We start from the raw sequence: 26,614 nt of genomic DNA on the forward strand, positions 1-26,614 counted from the left end.
TCCTATATGTAGGAAAGATGATAATGGTCAGATTCTCTTTAGAGATGCTGTCTCTCTGGTCCAAGAGCTGAAGCAGTGCAGCCACTAGGGACCCCAGGACATTTGCTGTCTCTCTTCGCATCTCAGTTTTGCCTCCTGCATTTGTTTGGCTCTGTGATTCAGGACAGAACTCATGCAAAATGATGTACATATTCAAGTCCTTTTATGAATAAAGATGTTCTCTTGAACGGGGCTCTCTGGAAGTTGAACTGCATTGCAGAGGCTATAGCAGAAGCAGTGGCTATAGCCATGTGATGTGCAGGACCTTCATAAATGGGCAGGGCCTCGGGAAGGAGAAGGCAAGACCTCCAAGTCCTATTGTGTTGCTGGAGAATAGGAATGTTGTGGTCCACAGGTGCAGTCTTGCTGCAGCGCAAACCCGCAAAACTGCCAAGAAAAAGGCAAAGGACAGGAAGAACAGGTTTCTGCTGCAAGCCAGATCTTCTAGGCATGTAGCATCTGTAGTCTTTCTGGAGGCCTGATAGCAAGCTGGAGATTATAGGGTAAAATCAATGTATAACAAATGCTTATCATAAACACTTTATAAAACAGTATGATAATCTTGAAAATATTCCTCTTTTCTCCTAGCTTAGTAGGGTTATTATAATGTGCCAGCTGAGGACTAGAATGTAGTAAATCCAGAAAGGTTGCCCAGGATGGAGGTTGGTCCCATTGCTTTATTTGCAATTTGTACTTTAAAGCCTAAATACAGAGGAAGGAGAACATGTAAGTCTCTGGGGCCATGCTCTGTAAGAGGTTTATTAAGGTTTCATTCCTATTACATAATATAGCCAGATAGAGTGAGCAAGCTCTGAAGAGGGAAAGGTGTAAAAAGGATGAGATCCCATCTTGTACAGATGGGCACAAATGTTACAGTCCTAGAGAAATACCCAAAGCAGATAGCTTTGGGACAGGTGGAGAAATAGGTTGTCAGCAGTCTGAATCAACTGCAAATGTCAAGCCTCAAAAGACAGTATTGTGATGTAGTGCAACTGAGTTGGCTTCTTGGCTTCATGGCAAATGAGAGCATTGAAGGGTCTCCCTGTGAGGATAGAAGTGTCCATGGCTAAGGCATATTTCTTGCCAAGGGTCACAAAGACAACTGTTAAAGTCTTCTACCTGGAATAACTTTGGGACTGTCAGAAGCTGAAGTGTTTCCCATTAAGCTAGAGGAGTTTTTTGGAGTTTGGAAGGCTCGGAATCACAACCCATATGTGCTAACTAACTGGTGCTCAGGACTGGCCAGTGGAAATGCAGCCTTTGTGGTCCTGTGGTTGCTAGGCTAAGAGGGGAAATCTGTACTGCACTGTAGTTACAGGGTCCTCAAAGACAGGGCTTATTGTGGGGCATATCTGAGAAATCAGGTAGGACATTAAAAAATGAAGTGCCATTTATATCAACAATTCTTCTTTCCAGAGAACTGTTTCTTAAATTTCTGGGATCTCACAATCTTATAATTTGAAGTCTAGCTTTCCTTTTTCCTCTCCTCCTCCTCCCCTTCCCTCCCCCCCCCCCCCTTCTTTGTTGGTAGTCTTGTCTCCAGTCTTGGAGGTCAGGGTTTGTTTTTTGTTTGTTGAGTAATCTACCACTTTTGTTTATTGTGTTCAGGACATTGAGAAGTGCGCTCCCCCCCCCCCCCCCCCCAATAAATAGATCCTAGAAAATGCAATGTGTAGGGTGAGATTTGTTGCTGCAAACATTGTAAGTCCTTGAAAAAGCAATGAGCATGAAAATATGTCTTAATGTGTCTAGTTTGGTATATCTTCTTTGAAGCAATGAGAAAAATAGGACAAATAAACTTTCTTCACATACTCTAATAAAAGAAAAGTATGCTCTATAGTAACTCACTGTTATTAAGTAAATGAGTATTAATATTGTTAAAACAAACTCAGATTCATGGTCATGGTATGACCAACCCTTCCGTTAATCCTCTTAGCCTTTTAGCCATAAAGGTAATGGAGGCAGGTAGCAGAGATTCTCATTGCCTGCTGCTCTTTTGCACTTATTGGAAAAGGAACTGATCCCTGAAATACATCTATGGGTGTTGGGTCCCCAGTATCCACCATCAAAGGTGTTGACAAAGGCATTCCTGTTTTGCCACAGTACTTGCTAATGTAGGCATGGCCACCGAGCACTGGAAAAGGCTTGGTAATACATTAATATATAATTGTGCATTGCATAAATGTTGCATAATAATTTTTCCATAGTTTACAACGTGCGTCATTTTTCAGGTGTGTGATGGGTTAACCCTGGCTGAACACCAGGTGCCCACCAAAGCCGTTCTATCACTCCCCCATCCTCAGCTGGATAGGGGAGAGAAAATATAACAAAAGGCTCGCGGGTCGAGATAAGGACAGGAGAGAGCATTCACTATTACCGTCACGGGCAAAACAGACTCAATTTGCAAAACATACTCAATTTATTACAAATCAACCAGAGCAAGGTAATGAGAAGTAAAATGAAATCTCAGAACACCTTCCCACCACCCCCCCGTTCTTCCCGGGCACAACTACCCTCCCGGATTTCACCACCAAGCCCCCCAGCGGCACAGGGGGACAGGGATGGGGTTTATGGTCATCACACGTTATTTTCTGCCGCTTCACCTCCTCAGGACGAGGGCTGATCACACTCTTCCCCTGCTCCAGCGTGGGGTCCCACCCACGGGAGACAGTCCTCCACGAACTCCTCCAACGTGGGCCATTCCCACGGGCTGCAGTTCTTCACGAACTGCTCCAGCATGGGTCCATTCCACGGTGTGCAGTCCTTCAGGAGCACACTGCTCCAGCGCGGGTCCCCCACGGGGTCACAAGTCCTGCCAGAAAGCCTGCTCCGTGGGCTCCTCTCTCCACAGATCCGCAGGTCCTGCCAGGAGCCTGCTCCAGCGCGGGGTTCCCACGGGGTCACAGCCTCCTTCGGGAACCCACCTGCTCCGGCGTGGGGTCCTCCACGGGCTACAGGTGGATATCTGCTCCACCGTGGACCTCCCTGGACTGCAGGGGGACAGCCTGCCTCACCAGGGTCTTCACCACGGGCTGCAGGGGAATCTTCGCTCCGGCGCCTGGAGCATCTCCTGCCCCTCCTTCTTCACTGACCTTGGTGTCCGCAGGCTTGTTTCTCTTACATGTTCTCACTCCTCACTCCAGCGGCAGTTTCTCTCCGTCCCAACTTTTTTTCCTTCTTAAAAATGTTATCACAGAGGCGTTACCACTATCACTGATTGGCTCGGCCTTGGCCGGCGGCGGGTCCGTCTCAGAGCCGGCTAATATGGGCTCGCTCTCTCTCGAACACATGGGAAGCTTCCAGCAGTTTCTTACAGAAGCCACCCCTGTAACCCCCCCCCTGCTACCAAAACCTTGCCAAACAAAACCAATACAAGGTGATATCCTGTGATTATGGCTATGTGGAGCTCCATACAGAGGTGATTCTCCTTCTGTATTTATAATTTTTGCCTCTTTATCCCAGATCTTCTGCAAAGCAGTTCCCACTGCAGGCTTTATAGAAGATTTTTAGGCAACTTGCGCTGTCCTTTGCTTCACCATTCTCTGTCCCTGATCCTTGTGACTTCTTAACCCTCAGTGAACAGTACAACACCAAAAAGTAAAACACAGAGAAATTGAAATGGAGCAGTCTCTACTATATAGCTTGCATTGGCATTAGTAGAAGATGACAAACTTTGCAAAATAACTCTGGAACATGTGAATTACTTTCAAATTTGTTGCCACTGTATAGAGATACTACATCAAAACAATAGTCTTTCACAAACTTCAAATATCGAAAAGAAATCCAGCAATAAAATAATAGATTAAATCATAGTGAGGCTTGACCTGAGTACAGCTGTGCTAACAGTAAGGTTTTATTGCTTTGCATCATGAAAAGAGTGAGGAAAAACATAATTTTTCATATAAAGTCTTTGAAGAGAATGAACATATGACAAAAAGATTCAGTTCCAAGCAAGAAACAGCATGTCGAGCATGCAAAGTCAAATCAAACTTGACTGTATCTTACTTCCTCCACCCCTCTCAACACAGTGCTTGTAAGCACAGAAATTTGTGGCTATTTCAGTGCAAAACATATTTATTTTTTCTGTGGTGAAATTATTCATTTATTCCTGTGGATGTCACTGATCTCTCCTGCTGTGTATTGCTTTTAACTAAAATGGAGTTGTTGATAACTAAAGACACCCTTCTTTCTTTTTCTCTCCTTTCTTTAGTTTCTGTAGATGTTGTCTGAAATGTAAATTTTAGTAATCCCTAAGTAGTTTAGACCTGAAAAGCTTCTTGCCCCTATCAGAACAACACTGGTGGATTTCCTACTGGCAACAATCTTTTGCTGAATTTTGCACTTTCTTGGACAGTTTCTGCCCAGAAGAAGGCTTCTCCCTTATCAGTCCCAGTCACTCATGGAAGTGAAGATGTCTGATTCTGACTGGCAAAAACAACAGAAGGGATTGAGTTTTACAGCCCTCGGGATTTGAGAGCAATTACTCTCAGCTACTGACAGCAATGTCAGCATGCCCACTACTGTGTTCTTACTGCAAGTCTGAGCAGGGCAAAAAAAAAAAAAAAAGGTTGAGACTAAATTCCACTCAGCTGGACAAATAACTGCTCTAATGCACCGTATTAAAAGTAGAAAAACTTGTCCATGCATAATTGAATCCTCAAAACTAAATAATGTCATAGTCGAATAGTGAGCTGTCAGTTTGGCCAAGCCTGCCTGTTTTGTTCCTTTTTTTTGGGGGGTGGGGTGGTGTCTTTTTTTGTTGGGGTTTTTTCCCCCCATCCCAGTTCTTTAATGCCAGTTGCATCTGAAGGACTTAGAAATTAAAAGCAGTGTCACTAACATTGTTCTGAAACCACAGTCCCTCCAAGTTACTGAGAAGAATGTTCTGCATTTAAGAAAAAATATTTACTATCATATAGTTTAATGAGTATTTCTATTCTGTTTCCTCATCCCAAGCTATAAGAGAGACACGTTTTACTTCTAAAGTCTGTTTTCTGACTTGCCATCTCTTAGAGCCTTTACTTAACTGTGTAGTTGCCTGCTTGTTTAGCTTCTGAATTTATAGTTAAATATTTTGCTTAAATAGCATTGGTTTCTTCCTTTCCCTTTCAGTGATCCTCAACAATGCAAGAATAAATCCCATGGACAACGTTTTGATATGCTCATTCAGTGTAATAAAGTCAGGGATGCTATTGATCTCTGCATCAGGACAGAATTCTTTTTTAATGCATAGTCACATTTTAATGTAGATTATAAAATATAAAAGTAATCCATATTCAGTACAAAGATTTAACCAGATTTTAGGCTTTTAATTTTTATTTCCATTAAAGCATTTGACATATAAGTGGGGAGGAATGAAGCTTTGCAGAACAAAGATTTGTCACTGGAGTTGGCTGATTCTTTAGAGAGCAAAAGAGCGGTACTTCTGTTCTGAAATCTGTATTTGCAAAAAGCCACGTGGAAAAAAAGCCAAAAAAAATGAAGCAACAGTTTTATCTTTGATACCTTCTTTATAATATTCTTTCATTTTGGTGACAAATCATAGACTATATTATTGAGCTCAAATAAAATATTCAGCCCTTGCCTAAAACAAAGGAAATGGCAAATTTTGTTTTAAGATCATTTTAAGTTCTAAGTGAAGAAATCCACTTTAACTGATTTAATTATGTGGCTGCAGCTTACCTGGTCTACTTGCAAAGTCTTTATCATAACAAAAGTTGCATTCATTCTTATTTTCAGTTTTAGGGAAGTATTGCTGTTTCTTGTTCACTGTTAATAATTACTACATCATGTGATGGTTTTGGTGTATGTAAAGGATTCAAGAAAGGGAGGGAAAGTATAGGCTCCTCCTGTAGGCTTGCAAATATTTTTCTCAATCTGTGATTAACCTTTGGTCGTGTAGTATAGCCCTGGAAATGCCAGGGCTAAAACTACTGCGACTAAAAAATGTGAGTTTACAGTTGAAGGTTGTATTACATCAGGTTTTCTGCCATTTCAGACCCTATCTCATGTTGCCTTAGACCGTTTTGTGTTCAGTTGTATTTAAAACACAGTTGTGTTCCTGATTTTAAGCCAGTGTAACTTAAGGCCAGAAGTCTCTGTTTGGATGTGTGCTGTTCACCTCTCTGGTGTTTCTATAAGGTTCTAGAGGATTAAACAAGTGTCCCATATGATTCCTCTCTACTGCACATCATTAAACTGTGAAAGCTCTAGAGCTTATTGACACTGAATGTTGCGGATGCCAAAATTTACAAAATTAGACAAATTCATGGAATAGAAATTTGTCAAGGATTATTAAACACAAAGGGAGTTTCTGAGGAGCAGATCACTGGAACCTAGGAAAAATGGAGAATTGCCACTGTTCGCCCCGGGTTCTTTACTCTTCCTAAGCATTGTTCCCAGTCAGTTCTGAGGACCAGACTAAAAGGATGTTTGGCCTAAGAGAGTACAGCTGTTCTTGTGCTCTAGTTGGTGTCCACTCACTTAATTAAGTTAAATGTCATATTATTATTTTCATAGTTAGAAGCTTGAAATTTACAACAGAGATTTAGGATGTACTGGAGGAACAGTATTGGGAAATGCTGGAGTTGCACTGAAACCACTGTGGCTATATCTTTTGCTTTTCTATGTAGCAGAATATTTAGATATCATATTTTTGTTGGAAGAGAGCTAAAATTTACTGTTAAATGATATAGTAATTGAAGGCTAAGATGTATAGGATTTTGTTGCAGTGTTTCTAAACAACTTTTATTACACTCTTCTGAAAGGGTTGTTATTGCTATTTTAAAATGTTTTTATTCACACTTTTGAAGAGTTTATTTTGGAAAATTACCATGTTACTTTGGAGATGAAGAATGTAATTTATTTTCAGAAAAATCAAGTCTCCTTTTTTCAAACTCTGAGTCAAGGGAAAAAATGTTCCTTACATCTTCATGTGATGTTAGGGAAAGTATTTGAACTTTCTCAAAAAATAAGCTGCTTCAGATGATGTCCTAAGTAAAACTAAAATTTCTGTAAATTATTGCTAAATCCAGTATTGAACTGACTATTTTTAATAGCTATAAAGAAGAGCCAGAAATGAATTGATCTGGAAGCAGTACAGATCATACATGAAACATCCTAGTCCTCCACTATTACAAAATCACACCAAACGGTATGTCACCTGCAACTAGAATTAGGATCTGGGACAATCATTAATTTACTGACTTTTTTCTGCTTGTCCAGCTGCGTTTTCCACCAGTGATGTCACACTTTCTAGTTGGTCGGAAGACTGATATATCATTGGTTTTTTTTCTTTCAGGCTTTCAATTGCAAAATGGTAAACTAGACAAAAGCCTCGTATATCTTTTTGTATTGAATTTATTAATTGCTTACTTAAAACAAGGTCATCTTGACACTTGCACTGGGTCTTGCTACAGTCTTCAGCTGGACTGAATTAATTGCCAGCCCTGCAAGAAGTGTTGTAGCAATGAGCCTGTCAACATTTCCATTATTCTCAGTCTGAACTCCATGGGTGACAGTTCTGCTAATAGTTCAGGTATAGCTGAAAAAGAAAAAGGTGAAGACTGGAGCTGAGATTCATTCTCTGTTTCCTTTAAATTTGGGGGTGGATGGGGAAGGAAAGAAATTAGGAACAAGTTTCCCCACCCCTAAGTAAGGGAATTCACGGTGTTCTGTGGTAATCCTGAGTTCATTTCCGCATGCTTAGCTATGTAGCCACACAAGGCATTTAATTTAGCATGCTGATGATAATGAATTTTTATAGCAAGGAAGGAGACGGGATTCACAATTTAATGGAATCTGCCTTTGAATTTTCTTGTGATAATATTTTACATTTCCACATCCTTCTTCATCTCCAAGTTCTTAAAGCACATTACAATTATTCCAGAATCGCTGAACTTATAACTGAAAAGAGCTATGAGCAGTGTCAACAACAGACCTTGTACTTTCTTTCTGCATTAATTATTTCAGTCATACATGCCTCAGCCCTTGCTTGCAGAAGTTCACTGAAAAGTAGATTCAGCCAATGAAAGCTGAATCTGAGTGTGGCTGTGAAGGCTGGGAAGGTCTCTCTTTTCCAGTCACTTCCCTTCTGACCCTTTTCACCACGTTCATCTGGAGTGTTCTCATGAGGGAGACTTGTATTGAATGGATCATGCAAAAAGCAGAGGATGATATTCATTTCAACCCATGCAAAACAAACAGCCCTAGCTCATTTAACAGTATGCAGTAAATTGTGCATGGCTGGTTGGAGCAGGGAGTGAGGGTGAATACATTACTGAGTTGTTACTGCAGAGGAATTTGGGTAGGTAAGTAAAAAGTTGTTACATTAAGCTGCATAATTCCAGTTTGGATAACAGCAATCCTTAGGGATAGATTTTCAAAGCTGTAGGAATTCTGCTGACATTGATGGATTACTCCGTGCCACTCTGAAAATCTTTCATGGTTTTGTAATATGGGAGAGTCAATTATCTGTTATCCCAAAACAGTAACAACTTGGCATGTAAGCAGATGGGTACACCGTTTCCGATTTGGTCAGACACCTCCTTTGTGTAAATTTAGTAATTATAACTTGAAAGCTTTCAGCATTTGTCAGGAAGTCAATGGCCCATCTTCATTGTGATTGTGTGAGTTATATAGGCTTTTCAAAGAGAATAATAAATACTTCATACACAGAACAGAAATTAATAAGTAATGAAAATAACAGATCTTTTTGGTTTCTTTCTTCTGTAACTCTGGTATGCATTCATGTGTAGCATGTCTAGCTTTTCACAGACCATCAGTAATAAAACAGTGTATTTATTTCTAGAACACAAAATTGGCAATGGAGTTTTTGGAGAGTCTGCAACAAATTGCAGTGTGAATAACAAGGAGGGAAAAAAAGAAAAAGAACAGCAAACTTTCACATGTTCACCAGACTTTTTAGCGGCACAACATTTAACAGAGGTAGAGAGATGTGGCAGCATTACTGGAGGTTTGCTTCATACATGTGTATCAAGCTGCATAACTTTTCACAAATTCCTATTAAAATTTTTAAATAAATGAAAGCATCACTCTCTTAGAGTATTCTTTCTGTAGCCCTAGCAACAGAAGTAGGAAAGGGGAGAAATTGCAGATGGAAATCCTATCTGTCTGATCTCATACAGGTGGAGCAGTAAAATGTCATGAGGGATAAAATGCCATGATCTCTTGTAGGTATTTGCTTTTTGCTCTAGTACAGACAGTAAAACAAACAGCTTTCTCAGCTGAAGTGTGGATGCCTCTTTCCTGGTGTATGAGAGAAAAGTGCCTGCCAGTGCTAGAACAGGCATAATCTGGTTCCAAAGTGCTACTGCTGTGGAACGGGCTAACAATGTGGCTTCCACGTGTCAGCAGCCCGGTGGGTGCTCATTTGGGGAGTATAACTGACTGGCTGGCACAGTGGTTTATAGCAAGTTTGGTGAGGATGTTTGAACGTCTTCCTTCCACAGTTATAAGCAAGTGTACCAAATGTCCCTATTTGTCTAGAAAACAAAACTCCAATTCTTACAGCTGTACAATTGCTGACTACGTAGTTGAATGAAACAGCATCTTATTTCTGAGAATTTTCATTCTGTTGAAAAAGTAATTCATATGCTATACAGCTGGACTACAGTTACATTAATGTGAGAAAAGGGTTTAAGTTTTTTAATTTTTTCAATAAAAATGTAAATAGAATATTTAATGCTATCATTCAGTCATAATAGCGCATAAAATGTTGATTTTCTTATATTAATAATATAAGTCATAATGTATATGAATTTATATGAAATACTAGGCTGCTGTGATTGCTATGAAAGGCTGGAGTCTGTATGAGTGGTTTTCTTTTTTAGTTGTAGTCAATATTGAAATTGAAGGTGAAATTCAGCTCCTTAATTTGGATACTCAAGTATAGGTGTATGTGGTGTAGATGACACATGTGCAAGCTCTTGTATGTGAGTTAAAGTATCCTATCATAGATGGTGGAAATTTAAGGTGAAATTCAGTTGCCTAACTATAGGTGTCTGGTATCATTTTAGGCACTGTGTTTATACTGAATGGTCCGTTGCTCCTTCTATAGAATAGTGGTCAGCTGTAGGTCCTGGATCATATCTGCAAGTCTCTAATGGCCCTGGGTTCCTCCTGTGCTTAGGCAATGACATGTCATCCATGGTCAGCACAGTCAGCGCAGTCAAGATGGGTATTCAGTTTGCTCTAAAGTGGACCTGAAAGCTTGCTGAGCTGGCATACCTTCATTGACAGCATTTACTAGGTCTGTGGTTCTGATAACGAGCACTTAGAAAACCAGCTTTTATGGACACAGCCACACTGAAGTGTCTAACCTGCAAACTGAATGCCACCCTACTCGGCTACCTATTTATCAAAATCTGAAGTGAAAAGGCCAAGATTTTTAAGTGCCACAGCTTGCAAGAGCAAGAGTGCAGATCCTGCAGAAAACTTGATTGGAGCCTGATGTTATGCAAAGGGAGTGACTTGGAAGTGCCTGTCTAGCCAACATGTACCTCATCAAGCACCTCAGTTAAATAGGATGTCTTGCAGTTGTCGCACTTATATTAGAGGGCTCTCAAGGGATTTATTTATTTTTTTGAGCATGACTGCAGGATCAGATAAAGAAACATTTCTGTGACAAGTCCTTAGGAAATGTGACTGGTAAGAACAGTTTGTTAAAATTGTACATAGTGTTCTTTTCGATATTCTTGTATAGAACGTCCTGACTGAACTCCTGTTACAGATGTGTTCAAAAAAATACTTGAACAAAGCAAAATGCATACTTTTTCCAAAGCAAAGAGCAAACTTTCCAAAGAGCAGTAGAAATCAGGGCTACAGCTTAACCACTTTAATCATCACTATCTTGCTCTCCAAGACATGAATGTTAATTTTGAAATTCTGCATATTGATTGTGGATTTCAGCCAATCCTATGTTTTAGCAACTAAAGATTCAAGTGTGTTGTGAGAGCTAAACTAGAAAGTGCTATGGTTAAATGGACTATGAGTTTTGGTTGCAAACTCTTTAAACTGAGTGTTCTCCAGAGAAGCCACAGGGATGCAGCTGGTCCTTTGATGCCCAGGGTCTGTGAAGAGCATGCTGCTGTCTGGCTATATGCTGAACAGCACACAGCCAAACTGAACGGCACAGCTTTGGCAAAGAGTGGAGCTGAGGTGAACATAAGACATCTTCAAAAGCTTCAAATTAGACTTTATCCCTACAGGTAAAAAGCTACTGCCTTAATAAACTCGTGTATCTCCCCGTATCAACTTAGTATCAGTCATACATGTCCTTACAACTGATTGTCCTATGATTTCAGCTGTAAGCCCTGATGGATCCCTGAGACACAGTATTAACTGCTCGGGAATTGCAGCACACACCAGTGAGTGTGGAGGCAGCTTCTGCACTGTCCTACATAAAGCCCTGATCAACTAGAAACTATACCTGCTAATATTAACTTAATTCTCCAGATCTGTAACACTTTTCATCCTGATTTAGATTTGCCATTTTCACTCTTCCTGTGAGGCCTTGGGGCAGCTGGCTCTTGGTTGCTCTGTTTTCTTCTTGTACCTTCCAACAGAGAAGGGACAAAGAATTGGAAGCACGGATGACTTGCCCATCCCAGCTTCTGAATATGCACTGGGTGAAGAAATAAGCTACAGAGAGTTTAAAATTGCTCTAATACCTGGATTAAAAAAAAAAAAAAAAAAGAGGAGGTGGGATAATATTAAACTGAAATTATTATGTATCTGAGGGTGAGAAAAAAGTTGCAGGAGTGTGCCTGTAAGTATGTCAAAGTATATACACTCAGAAATACATTGTTGCTTATATTCCACACAAGAAGTGAATCTTTAAAAGACTAAAATACGAAATCTTTAAAAGCTAACTTGACAAAGATGTAATTATTTATGGCATTATCTGGAGTCATGAGCCCCTATGAATGGGGCTGGTAACAGGCATGGGCTCATAACCACTGATGCTCTGTAGTCTAGGCCTGGCAGTTAAGTTTTTTTATGTTTACAAACAGTCTTTTTTACAATTTCAATTTTATGAACACTTTAGTCATTTATAAATATCTAAAAATGAGAAAATAAACTCTGTAACATGTTTCATAATTACACCAAAATCAAATTGCTGCTAGGTGTTTTCATGATCATTTTATTGCAGTGGTTCCTATTATTTTCTTTTGGTGGAGGGGATGCTACAGAGCAGTTAATAAAGGCTTATTTTGAGAATGTCATTTCTCAAACTCCTGCTCCAGCAAATCATGAACAAAGCTGCATAATAAATATTTCCCTACTGTAATTGGTTTTTGAGTGACTTGCTGATTTGGCTTTTTTTTTCTCTTAAGTAAGGCATTGCAGATACTTTTGGTCTTTTTGAAGCTTGTCTCTTATGACAAGACAGTCCAAGGGGTTTTATAAGACCAGTGTAATGACCCCTAAATAGGCTGACAGTTTTATAGCAGTCCCCAAGAGGGAAGCTTCCTTTCAGAAGTGGCTGAATATCATGAAAAAGGCAGTGGCTCCACACTGACTTTTCACAAAGCCAGAAAGACTAAACAGCTTTTTGGATTGATAACAGGTTTATGGCATCCTTCTCTGCCAGACTGTCTGTCAGCGTGTGTGACTGTCCATTATAGGTGCTGTCAGGCACTCGGAAAAGTGCGGTTTGAAAACGTGGGAGCTGAAGATGTAGAGCTGTGTAAAGCTTTGCGTGTACATAGGGTGAGAGCTGTGAGCTAAATGCTTTTGTTTCATCCCAGTTGATGACATCATTTAGTGGTTACAATAACAATCTCCAGATGTAAATCTGTGAGACTCTGGGCAAAGTGAGTTCCATACTGGCCCTAGTGAAAACCCGAGTTTGAGGACTCCTGCACACACACACACACCCCCCCCAGGCTTTCAGGACTCTGCAGAGCACTCATGAGGCCTGTTCTAGGAGAATATAGTGTGAGATGAAGTTCTTAATCCCACTGCATGCAGACAGAGGATTTTCTCTTTTGTTAGATTGGGTTACCCTCAGTCATTAGACATGGTATTAGCTGTTCAAAATGGATTTTGCTAAGGCTTGTGTAATCAACAGTGATGTTTGCAGGCTGTCTTCAGGTTCTGCTGACTGTTGATGTGGAATATGTATGCTATACCTATATATATTTCCTAAGTTCTTCCCACGTCAGATATTTAAAAAAGACCAAAAAAACCCCAAAAGAACAGATTATTAGCTTTGTCATGAAAGCAGAGGGGCAGTTCTGTAAATTGTATGTTTCCTCAGTAGAGATTCTTACAGAACAAATGCTTTTGTTAAGAAATTGAACAGCAGAGAGTTTATCCTTGATGCAAAGTGTTTATGAAATTGGTACTTCTGAGCATCAGAGAACCCTCATAACAATGGAGCTTCCTAAGTAGCAGCCGCTATATATATCCTCTGCAAGACTTTCACGTGGTAGTTTGCCTGTAGCTTATCTACTGAAATTAAAGCTTTCACATTTTGAGTGGCCAGTTCAAATTAAGCACTTCTCAGGGTTCTTTGGTCATCCAATCCTATAAAACTGTGAAGTTGCATCATAACATTGCTATGTTATGATTATAATTACGGTACTCTGTGTTAAAATGCAGTTACATGGCAGCAGCATGAAAAGCGTCTCTCGCTCAGTTTCCTCTGGCCTTATCTTCCCATTAGGACCCCATCTCGAGATGGATGGTCTTTTCTCATACTGTCTCATCTCCTTTGCTAATGGCTTTTAGACTGGGGATATTCTCCATGTATACTTGCCACCCACCCCTGTCTCAGTCAGTGCCCACCTAAAGAAAAGGTAAATAAATAAGGAAATTAAATTGCAACACCATACACACATGCTTCTTCTGCCCTGGTAACACAGAGTGTGACCATGCATCTCTCTCGCCCCTTCTCAGTGCTCAAACGTGGCTGGAAGAGGCTTTCTGTTGGCTGCAATGCAGAGCTAGCTCACATCCTACATGAGTTGTCATTTCTGTTCTCCCTTCCTGTGCTGTTTTCAGCTGGTGGGTACTAATAATGTTCAGAAATCTAAGAGCAATTTTCTAACAAAAATCTGAAACAATTCAGAAGTCAATTTTAGCTGTACTTTACTGACAGGGTAGGTAGAGATATAGTAAGAGAGTAACAAACATTACGTGAGATTAGGTTAGAGTGCAAATCATTTTGAGGAAGCTGGTTTTGTTGTATGCATGCAGGGCCATCTTGTTGCTGGTTTATTTTAATAGAAAGGGTGTTCTTTTTTTTCTCCTGAAAAATGAATTGCCAGAACTACTTTTCTTCATTAGGGAAATATGTTTAATTGCTGGCTTATTTCCTTCTTCTAAATTTCCCAGTAAGTATTTTATTATTATCTTTGTTTTCTCCCTGAAAAGTAGTCTTTTTTTAAATATATAATTGCCTGTTTTCTCTTTCCAGTGTTTCCATTTTATTCTACAAATGCAGCTTTTAGAAAGCATAATTGTCTGATTAATTTCATAGACTATTCCTTTAAAAATGCTCATATTCTATTCAGAGTTAAAGATGACTTTCTGAACTTAGTATTTGGTGATGAATTTCCTCAGCACTAATTTTGGGGGCAAACACCAGCAGCAGTTTCAGTTAACTTTAAAATAGGCATAGTCTGTGATTTTAGCAATATTTGGACAATTTGTTAATGCGTTTTGTTAAAAATCAGATACCAGACCTTCTTTTTACTGTGATAAAATTAGGCACCTATAAAGTTTAACTCCATATCCCTGATGGCTTCAGAGTTTGTTCATTGTGATGTCATCTCAATGCAATTCTGAAAATGCAATTTCAATAACTAGAATATTTAAAGGGACAACAGTTATCAAATTTAATGCAGTCTAATTGTCTTTTACTGCAGCTGGCAATAACTCATGACAATCACAGATATTTGAAGATAAGGAGCCTTGGATGATTGACTGATTGATTGCCATGTCACAAACAGTCTCACAGGACTAGGAGAAGGCAACCAAGACTTAAGCTACCAAAATGTAATTGTTGTCTGGCTGGCTGATCTATAATGATTTGTCCTGTAAATGTTTTTCTCTTTTCTTTCAACCACAGAGAAACTAGTTTTTTCTACAGGATACTATTGTGCAACAGCAGAGGTCATTCCTGGATGCCAGCTGCTTTTTTCTCAGGTTGAAGTTACTAGTTTTTTTTTTTCAGTTACAGCCTTGCAGATATAGATATATAGAGAGATAGATATGGCAAAACTTTTTGTTCAGTAATGTCTGCGGTTTGGATGCAATTGGATCCGGTATTTAAAAGCAAAATATTCATGCAGTTGGATTCAACAGAGGCTCTTATTCTTAATCTAAATCTTGTTTGATAATACCCTCTGTCTCTTAGAGATTTACAGTACCTTTCAATTTCTGTTAAAGAAAAAATGTGACAGGAAGAGAATTAAGCCTGAAAAGTCCCATGCTTACATATGTGATTGCATCGTCCTTGAATTGTGATGTCTTATTTCATTGAGAGGGAACTTTATCATTTCATGTCTGTTTTGGTACAATTTTCATGTACATCTTTGGCCAGAATCCCAGTTAGTAATTTGAAAGCATTTCAGAGGTATAAGGTAGTTGTTACTTTTAAATATCACATATAGTTACTTTATACTATCTTGATTGCAACAGTTTACCTCACACATTTGAAGCCTTAATGTCTTAAGGGACACCAGTTATCGAGGAAACTGGTATGTGATGTTTGGACTGTATTTGGGAGTATCTGTATATGGAATGTATGGAATAGATGTTCAGTCACTGAATTTGACAAATACTGAACACCAAGAATTTAAAGAAGGCTTAATCTTCGCTTGTGCTGAGCTTTCATGAATAGTGCATGCCCTCAGCTTTCCTGAGAGCATTCAGTTGTAGTTGCAGAAATATGGGAACATACTCAAGGTGTCATCAGACAATATCCCCCGTGAAAAATGTTAGAAATTAATTTTCTTTACAATCTAAAATAAGATGGCAACTCAGCATTGAGGATTGCCTAAGGTTAAAAATACCCAAAAGAGAAGAGTTATGAGAGAGGGTCTAATGAATATTCCCTATATCCTTACAAAGGTTTCCAACAGTAATCCTCATAGCTGGTGCAAAAAATCTCTGGGAAAATCCTTTGCTTAAAAGCTGTATTTCTCAATAAAAGAGAGGTGCTTCCCGCTTCATATATATGCAGTATTTGGACAGAACTGTACATCTAGAGAAGCAATAGGAAATAATGCTCATATCCCCAGAATACCTAGAAAACAAAGAAAAAAGAAGTACCTTGAAGTATTAATGGGTATGTCCTTTGATTGCTCTGCATGTTCTTTCATTCGGTAACATGCTTTTATGTCATTAAAAGATACTGAAAGGTTTGTTTCTCTTCATGCTTGTATTTATATATAATTCTACCTATCTGCAGAACTCAACATCTGTGTTACATAAGTATTAAAATTATTTTCTTAGTTCAGAAGTTTACATGCAAATTCAGCATAATATCTGAAGCGTTTTCTCATCTTCTTATGCATACAGTATCTGTAGAGGATGGAGTGCATTATGAAGCAGGTGCCATCAACCAAAGACCATAAACAGGTCTGTCAGAATGAAAACCCATAGGTATCTCTTGGTACCAATAAAATGTTTCTCTACAGCTGGGAAATTTATGGAAGGCTAACAATTTCATTTCCACTGTACTGCACATTAAAAACTATGAAGGAGATGACTTGAAATACAAGCATGGATCCTAACCTTACTAAGAGCTCCTGAGCTGCTCAGGCCAACTTTAGTAGTTAGGTGTGTGTTCCTTTCTGTAGTACTATAGTAAATTTACAGAGAGGATTAAAAAAAATTAGGATGCGAGAGAGAAATATTTAATGGTACATTCATAAAATACATCCACATGAAGGTTATGAAGCTGTTCCAGTGAGTGAAAGCAATTCTGTTTTCCTTCTATCATGCAAGTGGAAGTGAATTTGTTTCCTTCCACAACTATCTAAGGTTATTTAATTTGAATTAAAACAATAAATGAGACTTTTTTTACTCAAATTTTGGTAGTTGTTTATACATGAGTAATTCCTCACACACTGACAACATTGTTCAGCTGAAGGCTGTAATTTAAGTGTTTGATTTACAAGATGTATGATGAGTCTGCTTTAAGCATGGGTCTAGATACCATTTAAAGCATTCTTACAGAACAACCAACCAGGGTCAGTGTTAGAGCCTTCTAGTTCTGGAGGTAAGGGCTTAGCTACTAATAATTAACTGGAGTAGCTGTATTAGTTATGAAAAACTGGAACTGCAAAAACTCTGCACAGTTTTAGCTATAGCTTAAACATTGCATATTTATCTGAAAAAAGCTATTTGGGTAATTATTTCTTCTTCTTTTTCTCTTGGGGCTTTTTCCTTGAAACTTTGTGATGCCTTAAGTGTAACTTTTAATTTCTATTGACATTCTGTCAGAATGATAGATTACACTGGGAAAATATATCTTTGTTGTCAAAACCCTTAATGTACTGTACCTCCTTTGTATACGTGACAGTAATAACTGTTTCTGTTGACCATTAAAGTAGAAAATAATTTGGTAAGGTAGCTGGCTTTTGTCATCTTCCTGACAGTAAAGTTTAATTATGTTTGCTTGTGTGACTAACCTAGAGCTGCTGAAGTTGTTAGAAGTTGCTTCAAAAGTGCAGCTGGGATTTACTGGGCAAGTACATCCTGGCATATAAAGTATAGGAGAAGATACAGAAAACATTGAGGAGAAAATAACCTGATTATGTCTGCAATGGTGTATATCAGTAATAGTGTTAATGTAGGATGAAATCCAGCTGAAACAAGATTTATGGTCAACATATTTAACCTAGAACATGAACAGTTTCATCTAGAATATAAGCCCTTTCCAAGTATATCTTCAGCTCAGCACCACGTCAGTAGGAATGGGTTATATGTTCTGGGATGGGGTGTCAGGTCTGCGTGGCAGCACAGTGTGATGTGAGGGTAGTCCCACACTGCTTGCTGGGTGTAGGAGGTGCTGCAGGAGAGGAACTTCTCCATCTCCGGGGGTAATACTAAATTCTAAGTCAGCCTCTTCCGTTTTCTATGCCACTGTTTATTTTCTAAGTTCATTCCAGTTTTAAAACACTATCGTTCAGGCTTTATTTTGCTTTGGTGCTGAGAAGAAGGAAGGGAAGAAGAAACTGAGAAATACCAGAATGTACGACTTCTACAGTATTACTTGTAGCTATTCAGCAGAAAGCTGGCAATGTTGTTGATTTAAAACAACAACAGCTTGGGATGAATTAAGGAAGACTGGGAATCTGGGATGTGTTTCATCTCTCACATTGGACCATGTACTTTTTTTCTTTTTTCCTTTCACTGTCTTAGATATCTTTTACAAAGGTACAGACCATCATAGCTACTGACCTTGGCAGAAATTTTGGAATTTCCTATACTTGGGTTTTTAAACACTGACTAAATTTTGCCTAATAAGTTTCAAAATTTTACTTTTTTTACTGTGCTAAATGTATATGATTTCAAGTGTAAACTGATTGGAGTGAGGTTGAGTGGCATACAGAGTATTTTGAGTGTTGGAGTCTTAGCTTTGTCATTGAAAGAAGCAGACATTGTCAAGACTTTGACTGTCTTCTGAACCATGCACTTGATCATGGAACAGGATATCTGCAAGCTGCAGGATTTGATGGACCACTAGCACTATCTTCCACAGCACATGTAGGGTTCGTGTATTTTACCTCTGAATTTGCTGTGACATGAGCATGACAGCAACTACTGTCATTTTAAAGACCATGAGAACTAGGAAGCTTTCGTCTACAAATACATATGTATTTGTCTCTCTCTGAGTGGCAAATGTACAGTAAAACAATCTTTTGGAGATTTAAAATGAAATGGCATTGTAAGACTATAGCTATTAGGAATTTTTTGGATGTTCTTATAAAGGGTATTCTAGTAAATTATGTTTTAAAATGTTAATTTTTTTATTTTTTTTTTTTTTTTTTACATGTTAGCTGTGAGTACTGCTTATCGCTTTGTCAGAGCGTGGCTGTTGTTACAGAAACTTACTGGACATCTTGTCTTGAAAGCCATCAAATATTTTGCCATAGATTTCACTGATGTGGCTACAGGAACTGTATGATTGGGAATTGGGGATAGTGAACATTATAATAATAATATAAGATGATTGCATGAGGTAACTGTTTGCCTTACCAACTGCTTGTGGTTAGGAGCAGAGCTGTCTTCTGCAACACATTTGCAATTTGTACTTTTTTTTTATTGTTGACTTGCAGTATAGTCTTTTCTGCTGCTCCCAGGAGCAACAGGACTCAGTATTTCAAGAGTGAGTTTTTATATAAAACTAAGGTGCATCTTCCATTCTAATCTGTATTTGCTGTGGGTTTTTTCCCCCCTTTCAGGAGGATACAGATCATAATTACTATACTTCAAGGACATACGGCCCGTATGATTCTACCAGCCGGGATTTGTGGGTCAATATAGACCAAATGGAGAAAGACAAAGTAAAAATTCATGGGATCCTTTCCAATACCCATCGGCAAGCAGCAGTAAGTCTTTATACATTTTTCTTCTTTGACATGGGTATTTTTCACCAGTGACCAACACAGCAGTATTACAAAGTATTGTGACTACTGTTCATAGAGCTTTATACTTGAATTTTAGTTAAGCTGTGAAAATCTGCACAGTGTTGCTATCAAATTATTCCAAGTTGCCTTTTTGCGCCTGCTATAAAAGTCCTTCAGAGACACCTTCACAGATATATTTAATATTCACCTCTGTTCTTCAGGATCGCAAACTAACAAACAATAAATTAATTGTGTTGCTGAAGTCAGAAGGAATTTTACCATTGACTTCAATAGTTACAGAACTGGGTTCAGGACTAAGTTGCTGAAGTTTAAGTCTCCCATGGAGTGTATCTGTGTTTGCACTTCCATTTTGTATGAGGTGTTACACTTATTTTTTCTTTTGGGACAACTGATAAAACTCATGAGAATGTCATATAGTAACAGAAGTGATAGATGTGATCACCATTTCAGGATATCAACAAATAAATATCACAGAGTGTAAATAACAGTCTTGTTTAACTTATTGTAATCATGCTGCCTGGTAAAAGGAAGTGAAATTGAATGCTGTGTGATTTACAGATTGTATTCTCAGATCTCACTTGTGGCTGGAAACTGCATACATACAAGGGCCAATTTTAGCACAAATTGAATACGGAAAATTGCATCGGAATTGTGGTTCTTGAGGTTCTTGTTTCATCCATTTATTAACTTAGCTCCAACAAAAAGTTCTTGGGTTTTGCCTGTTTAAAAACAATATCCATTTCATGCCTTATTTATAAGTTGTACAATTTTTAAAGATGCAGGTGTGTTTAGCAGTTTAAAGCTGAGAGAAACTCCAAGTTTAATTCAGCTTTTCTCTCATTTTATCTGTTATCTCCCTGGTACCAGCCAGGTGACTGGCTCAGAGGAATGTAAGAGGCAGCAAGAAGAAATATGGTAGTATTTAGCTCAGAAAACAAAAAGCAGAGTGGGGTGATAAATCCACTACATGTGACTAACAGGGGGTCCAATACATAAAATATATCCCTCATAGCAAAAAACACTGTAAGGAGCCAGGGATAATGCAAATGCAGAGGGTTCAGGCAGTTATGTATCTTTGGGGTACATTTAATAAAACACTGTATCAGCTATTTTCTTAAGACAATTTGTTTCTAACGAGGAAAAAACCTCAAGGGTACCTAAAAGTGAAAACCTGTATTGTCTGCCTTGCCTTCTCTATCTGGGATTCTGGTGCTCTGTGTTGAGGGAGAGAATGGAAATATGCGAAAAAAATGTAATAAAAGAATTAAAAATACCTATATAAGGTAAAACATCTTTCCCTAATAAAAGTAATTTATAAGGCTTGGGACCTAAACATTAGTGAAATTCTTCTGAGAGATTTTAAACTGTTGTTTAATGATTAGTGAAGATGACACCCTTCCATGCCTTTGTTCTAAGCACTTTTGTTTCCAGCTGGATCCCTGAGATTATACACCTAAAAGTGTCAATTCCAAGGGGGACATTTTGTTTAAGTTACTGACCTAGATGTTTAAAATGAAACACTGCTTTTGATCTGGGTGTGGGATCAGTGTGGATGACCATTCAGCACGGCAGATAGGAGCTTGGCAGCATGAGGTCTTCAACTGTTTCTCCCCAAAACCGAGTGGTTTAAGACTTTTCTGATGAATTTCAGCTGCCCACTCTGCCTCTCTGTCAGCTCTAGCAGAGCTCCCGGTTTAACACACTGATATCCATCTCTTTTCATATACACCCAAATATCTTAGACTGTGAACTCGAGTGACTGCAGCCATGTCTACATACTGGTTTAATCTTTTTCAGAGATTTATGTCCCTCTTGAAGGATGAAAAAGTACCAGTGAGTTATCATATAAGACATTATATTTTATTTATGTGTCTATAGTTGATTTCTTGTACGTGTACAAGCAAACAACACCCATGTGTACCATACAACGAAGTTATTTAAGAGATGTGTTCTCTGTAACTGTATAACAACTGTGGAGTCATATATTCTGAGCAGAGCATACATAACTAAGCAGCAATCTCTTCCCTTCTCTTCCATAGAGATAAATTTTGCCATTACTCTTTAAAAGGACATTTTGCACATCTTTCTGTGACTTGGTGATTTACATGCTGATAAGATTATTCTCCAACTTGACAGTAGAACAAGGAGCTAAATTAGTATATGTTAAGTATTAATGATTTTTTTCCAATAATGTCTCAATTTGTGTGTTTCAATTTGGAAGTATGTAATCCTGTTTCCAGAAGCTGCGAGTTGGTTTTGCTTCTACAGAAAAAGTAATAATAAAGAGAGGATCGATGAGATTGTTTGGCTATATAATGAGCATAGTCATTGTGGAAAGTAACACACAAATATTAATAGAACAAATAAAACATCTAACACTATAGGATTTATATCCCTAGTAGTGATTTTTTTTTTTTTTCCAGTATATTCCCACCATCATCTTAACTATATAATAAAATTTTAGGTGTGGCATGGATGCTCAATGTGTTTAGATTAGGTATCTTAACAGTTGATTACTCAAACACTGAACTAGATACAGGATCACCTCATGCCTGAAACTCAATTTGCTTTATTGTCAGTCCATTCTATCATCTATGGACAGAGAAAACATTTTTATGCCAGTGGGTTGAAAATTCTGATATTCTTTCTGAAAAATGAGGTATGCTTTCTAGTAGCAAAAGTAAAAACACATTTATTTCTAGTAGCTGTTACAATATTACACTTTAAAACATTCCTTAAATCTTGTTGGCTCTTTATTACAGTATTATGCTAAACAATTGTCTATATTAAACATTTTTACATTGTCAGAATTTAAGGCATCATTTTTTGATTGAAGTCAATGGAAGACATATCTGGCTTGAGTGGGCATAGGATCAAGTCTTTATTGTAAACATTTTTATACTAATTTTTATATTATAGCAATTTAGAAGACTGTTAAGGGGGCACATTTTTCTTTTAAAGCAGCCTAATGATTATTGTGTTATTCAGAAAGTTAATGCTAATAGGTAAAATGGATAATAGTGTATAAAGGAAAGAGGGAGCGTTTGGTCAGAAAATTAATGTTTTTAATAGTGTTCTTGGAAGTGATGTTTGGTAGAGCAAGGATGTAGTTTAAATGGGGTGCATATATAAACATAGCATACACCTCAGCAGTGAAAATTTTAGGACGTGATAAAAAAATCTATTTGTTTAAGTTAATTCATGAGCTGTCTTTTGCATATGCCATTTTGATTAGAAATTTTCAGTTGTATATCCATATTTATGTATGTAGAGAAAAGGTCATTAGAATGTAGTCAGTCCAATTAACACAATGCAAATGGATTTTGCATTCTAATTAAAAACATACCAAAAAAGCGCTAATAAATCCTCTCAAAATTCTGTCTTCTACTTAAGTGGAAAGCAAATCTAATTTAAAGTTACTGTAAATCTTCAGCTGTTAATTTCATGCTAAATAATTCTTTAAACTTTTCTGGTGGATTTAAACGTAATCCTTCCTGAGAGAAGAAATACTCAGATATAATGTGAAAATAATAACCCAGGAAAGAAATAAAGGTAGGGAAAATGAGACAAAATGCACTTTCCCTGCCCTCCCTTTTTTCTTTTTTATTTTCCTTTTTTTTTTTTTTAAATATACGGACTGTTGCCCTTTCTTAAGTGGAGACATCAAAGGTTAAGGTTGAGGACAGTCACCAACAGCCCATCTTCACACCAGTTTTTACTGTAGTAACTCCTCCTAAATAACAAATAATAATGGGCTGCATACACAGTTCCTATTTGGGCTTTGGGCCATTATGGAAGTGATGTGGGTTTTATGGGATATTACATTTAAACAGTGAAAAGACCTTACTGGGATTTCAGCACTCCTTTTTGTCATGACTACTGATTTGTTCAGAGTTTAGCCAGGTAGCACACCAGGTGATAGTTATGGGTGGCTACAATAATCGGTAAGCTTTGAGAAAGGAGTGGAATAGATGGGAAAGGAGAGAGCCATAGGCAGAGAGGGAAAATGAGTTTGAATTTGAAAGCTGCTTTATGGTGAGCTTAGGTGAGGAGAAGATTCTGTTCTCCAAATCACAATCCTCTGCTGCAGATTCAGCTGATAGAGGATAGTCACCTGTAGGTTAACAGCAGGGAAAAAAAAAAAGATGTTTCTTCCTTTTTTTATTTTGCAGTAAGTACCTTAAGTAGAGTTTGTTAATACTTCTGTTGAATATTTATTTATAAATCATTTCAGCTCCTAGATAACAGTATAGAGAGGTGTGAGAACTGGTGCCATGTAGGTTTGACGGAGGAATTGCATTCCAGTGATCACCCTTCATCAGATAAGGACCCAGGTAGCAGCAGGATGTCAGGGAGAGCACTTGAATCTGAAGAGGCGTGTGGCAGAGGAGGAAACCACGTGTAGCTGAGGGAGTGGGCATCCTGTAACGCTTAGGTGTTGCTAAGGCCTTAAATATTTATGGCTTCTCTTAAGAGGTTCAAGCAACATTTTTTTAGGGAAAAACTCTACAAATATTTATTAATTTTATTCTTATGAGTGGGTTATAATGTCTGCTGGTATATTTTAGTTTCTGACATCTTCAGTTATGAAGATCCACTGCTTTTAGGTGTTTAAGTGCTACATAAAATTGTTTCCAGTTACCTATTGGCAATTCCAAATTAAGAATAGCAAGGCTCCAGTGAAATATAAAAAGCAATGAAACAGATGTTTGAAGTGGAGGACAGTTCATTTCGTTTTTTCTTACCTTTCTGCACAATGTCAATTTTATTTTCTGGTGTTGTTCCTTTCAGAGAGTGAATCTGTCCTTCGATTTTCCATTTTATGGCCATTTTCTACGTGAAATTACTGTGGCAACTGGGGGTAAGTGGCTTTCTAACCATTTACTTTGAGTAATATGAGAAGAGTTTCTTGCAGCTATTTAAAAATACCTTTTTCTCCCTGTATATGTCAAAAGGTAAACTGCAGCATTTATTTAGGAAATTTTCCTTTCCTCAAGAAGAAAATTACAAAATATCAATACGATGAAAAACCTCCAGCTGCTCAAGTTGAACTGTTATAAAACCCTCTCAGTGTAAGACTTTATAGCATTAATCATTTTCTATTTAGGTATTTCCCCCAGAAATCTTGTGTGTGTGTCTGTAGCAGCTGCACTTGTAGAGATAGAGCTGAAGCCAAAGGACAGAAACTTAGGTTTTGCTTGCATAAGGGCAGAGGATTTTCTATCCAAAGATAAGAAGTGCTGCTAGGAGTATGTAACTTGTCACCTGTAAGGCAAACCCAATGCAGTGCATTACCTTGGTGTGATACAGTGTCTGCAAGAGTACCATTGTGTTCCTCTCCTCCTGTGGGGTAAGATGGGAGGTATGGCACAGCTGGAGCTCCTGATCTTGTAGCTCTGGACACCACTGATGGCTCATGATTAGGGTTCTCCCTCCCACTGCTGCTGGCTGCTGCTTGCACTGACCTACACTAGGAACAGCAATTGGCCCATTCTGCTCCCCTCCTGCTCCACCTCCTTGAAAGACAAAGAAGACACCAGAAGAAAATGGAATTATATGGAAGATGAGAAATGAGAAAAAGGAGGAGGAAGAATAATGGTCAAAAAATTGAAAACAGAGAGGCAGAGGGCAGCATCACAGAGAGCACACCCACAGCATCCTCTAGTCCTTGGATGTGTCCAACAAGTTCATGGACTCTGGCTGGTAGTTCTCTGCCTAGATGTGTTACAGGACAAGCAGACAGAAATAGAGGCCACTATAACCAGGACCAATCCTACCCTGTCCCTGGTCAAGGTTTCTCCTTCTCATGCTATGTGTGGCAATCTGGCCAGCATCAGGGGATGCCCATGTCCCACTGGAGCTCTGAATGGGGAGGGTATGACTGAAAGATTATTGAAGAATTGCAGTCAGTGTCCAACAAGACTAGAAGCTGGAACAGAGGCTTCTGTCACGCTCTGTGTTGGGATCTCCATTTTGCTACCAAAACAGAAGAATGCAAGAGATGGACACAGGTGAATAAAGGCTGATATTAAATGGTTGATTTCCAGTCAGAATGATAAAAAAGGATGCACAGTTATGGGGTGACTTCAGTAGTAGGGTTTTCTCTTCTTGATCAGCAATGCCATTTTCACGCTGATTTGGATCAGATAAGCCATGAACTACTGATTGGGATTTTGAGACTTGTCTGATTTCCATTCTGCTTTGCTTTTAGTTTCATTTTGGTGCTTGATCATTGATGCTTAGTTCTGTACTCTCTTATTAGAGGACCTGCATTTGATGGGGTGCCAAAATCCAGTGCATGATCTGTGTAGCATGAAAGAATGGGGTGGGATGGATCCTGCACACCTAAACCAGCAGCAGTGGGGTGTTGTGTTTTAACCCCAGCCAGCAACTAAGCACCATGCAGCCACTCATTCAGTCCACCCCCACCCAGTGGGATAGGAAGAAAATCGGGAAAATAAGTGAAACACGTGGGTTGAGATAAGAACAGTTTAATAGAACAGTAAAGAAGAAACTAATAATGATAATGATAACACTAATAAAATGACAACAGCGATAATAAAAGCATTGGAATGCACAAATGATGCACAGTGCAATTGCTCACCGCCCGCCAGTCGACACCCAGTTAGTCCCTGAGCGGCGATTCCCCGCCCCCACTCCCCCCAGTTTATACACTAGATGTGACGTCCCATGGTATGGAATACCCTGTGGGCCAGTTTGGGTCAGGTGCCCTGGCTGTGTCCTGTGCCAACTTCTTGTGTCCCTCCAGCTTTCTCACTGGCTGGGCTTGAGAAGCTGAAAAATCCTTGACTTGAGACTAAACATTACTTAGCAACAACTGAAAACATCAGTGTGTTATCAACATTCTTCCCATACTGAACTCAAAACATAGCACTGTACCAGCTACTAGGAAGACAGTTAGCTCTATCCCAGCTGAAACCAGGATG

At 38.7% G+C, this 26,614-nt stretch overlaps 1 protein-coding gene across 1 annotated transcript in view; it reads left to right on the forward strand.

Moving 5' to 3' along the window:
- PLXDC2 (plexin domain containing 2) overlaps positions 1–26,614 on the forward strand; it is a 282,191-nt gene that overhangs the window by 127,478 nt on the left and 128,099 nt on the right. The window contains exons 3-4 of the mRNA XM_049798209.1: positions 19,482–19,628; positions 24,459–24,528. Of these exons, the coding sequence (XP_049654166.1) occupies positions 19,482–19,628; positions 24,459–24,528 (217 nt within the window). The remainder of the gene's footprint in view (positions 1–19,481; positions 19,629–24,458; positions 24,529–26,614) is intronic.

Source organism: Accipiter gentilis, chromosome 4 (genome assembly GCF_929443795.1).
Source record: "Accipiter gentilis chromosome 4, bAccGen1.1, whole genome shotgun sequence".
In the NCBI taxonomy this organism is placed as follows: Eukaryota; Metazoa; Chordata; class Aves; order Accipitriformes; family Accipitridae; genus Astur; species Astur gentilis.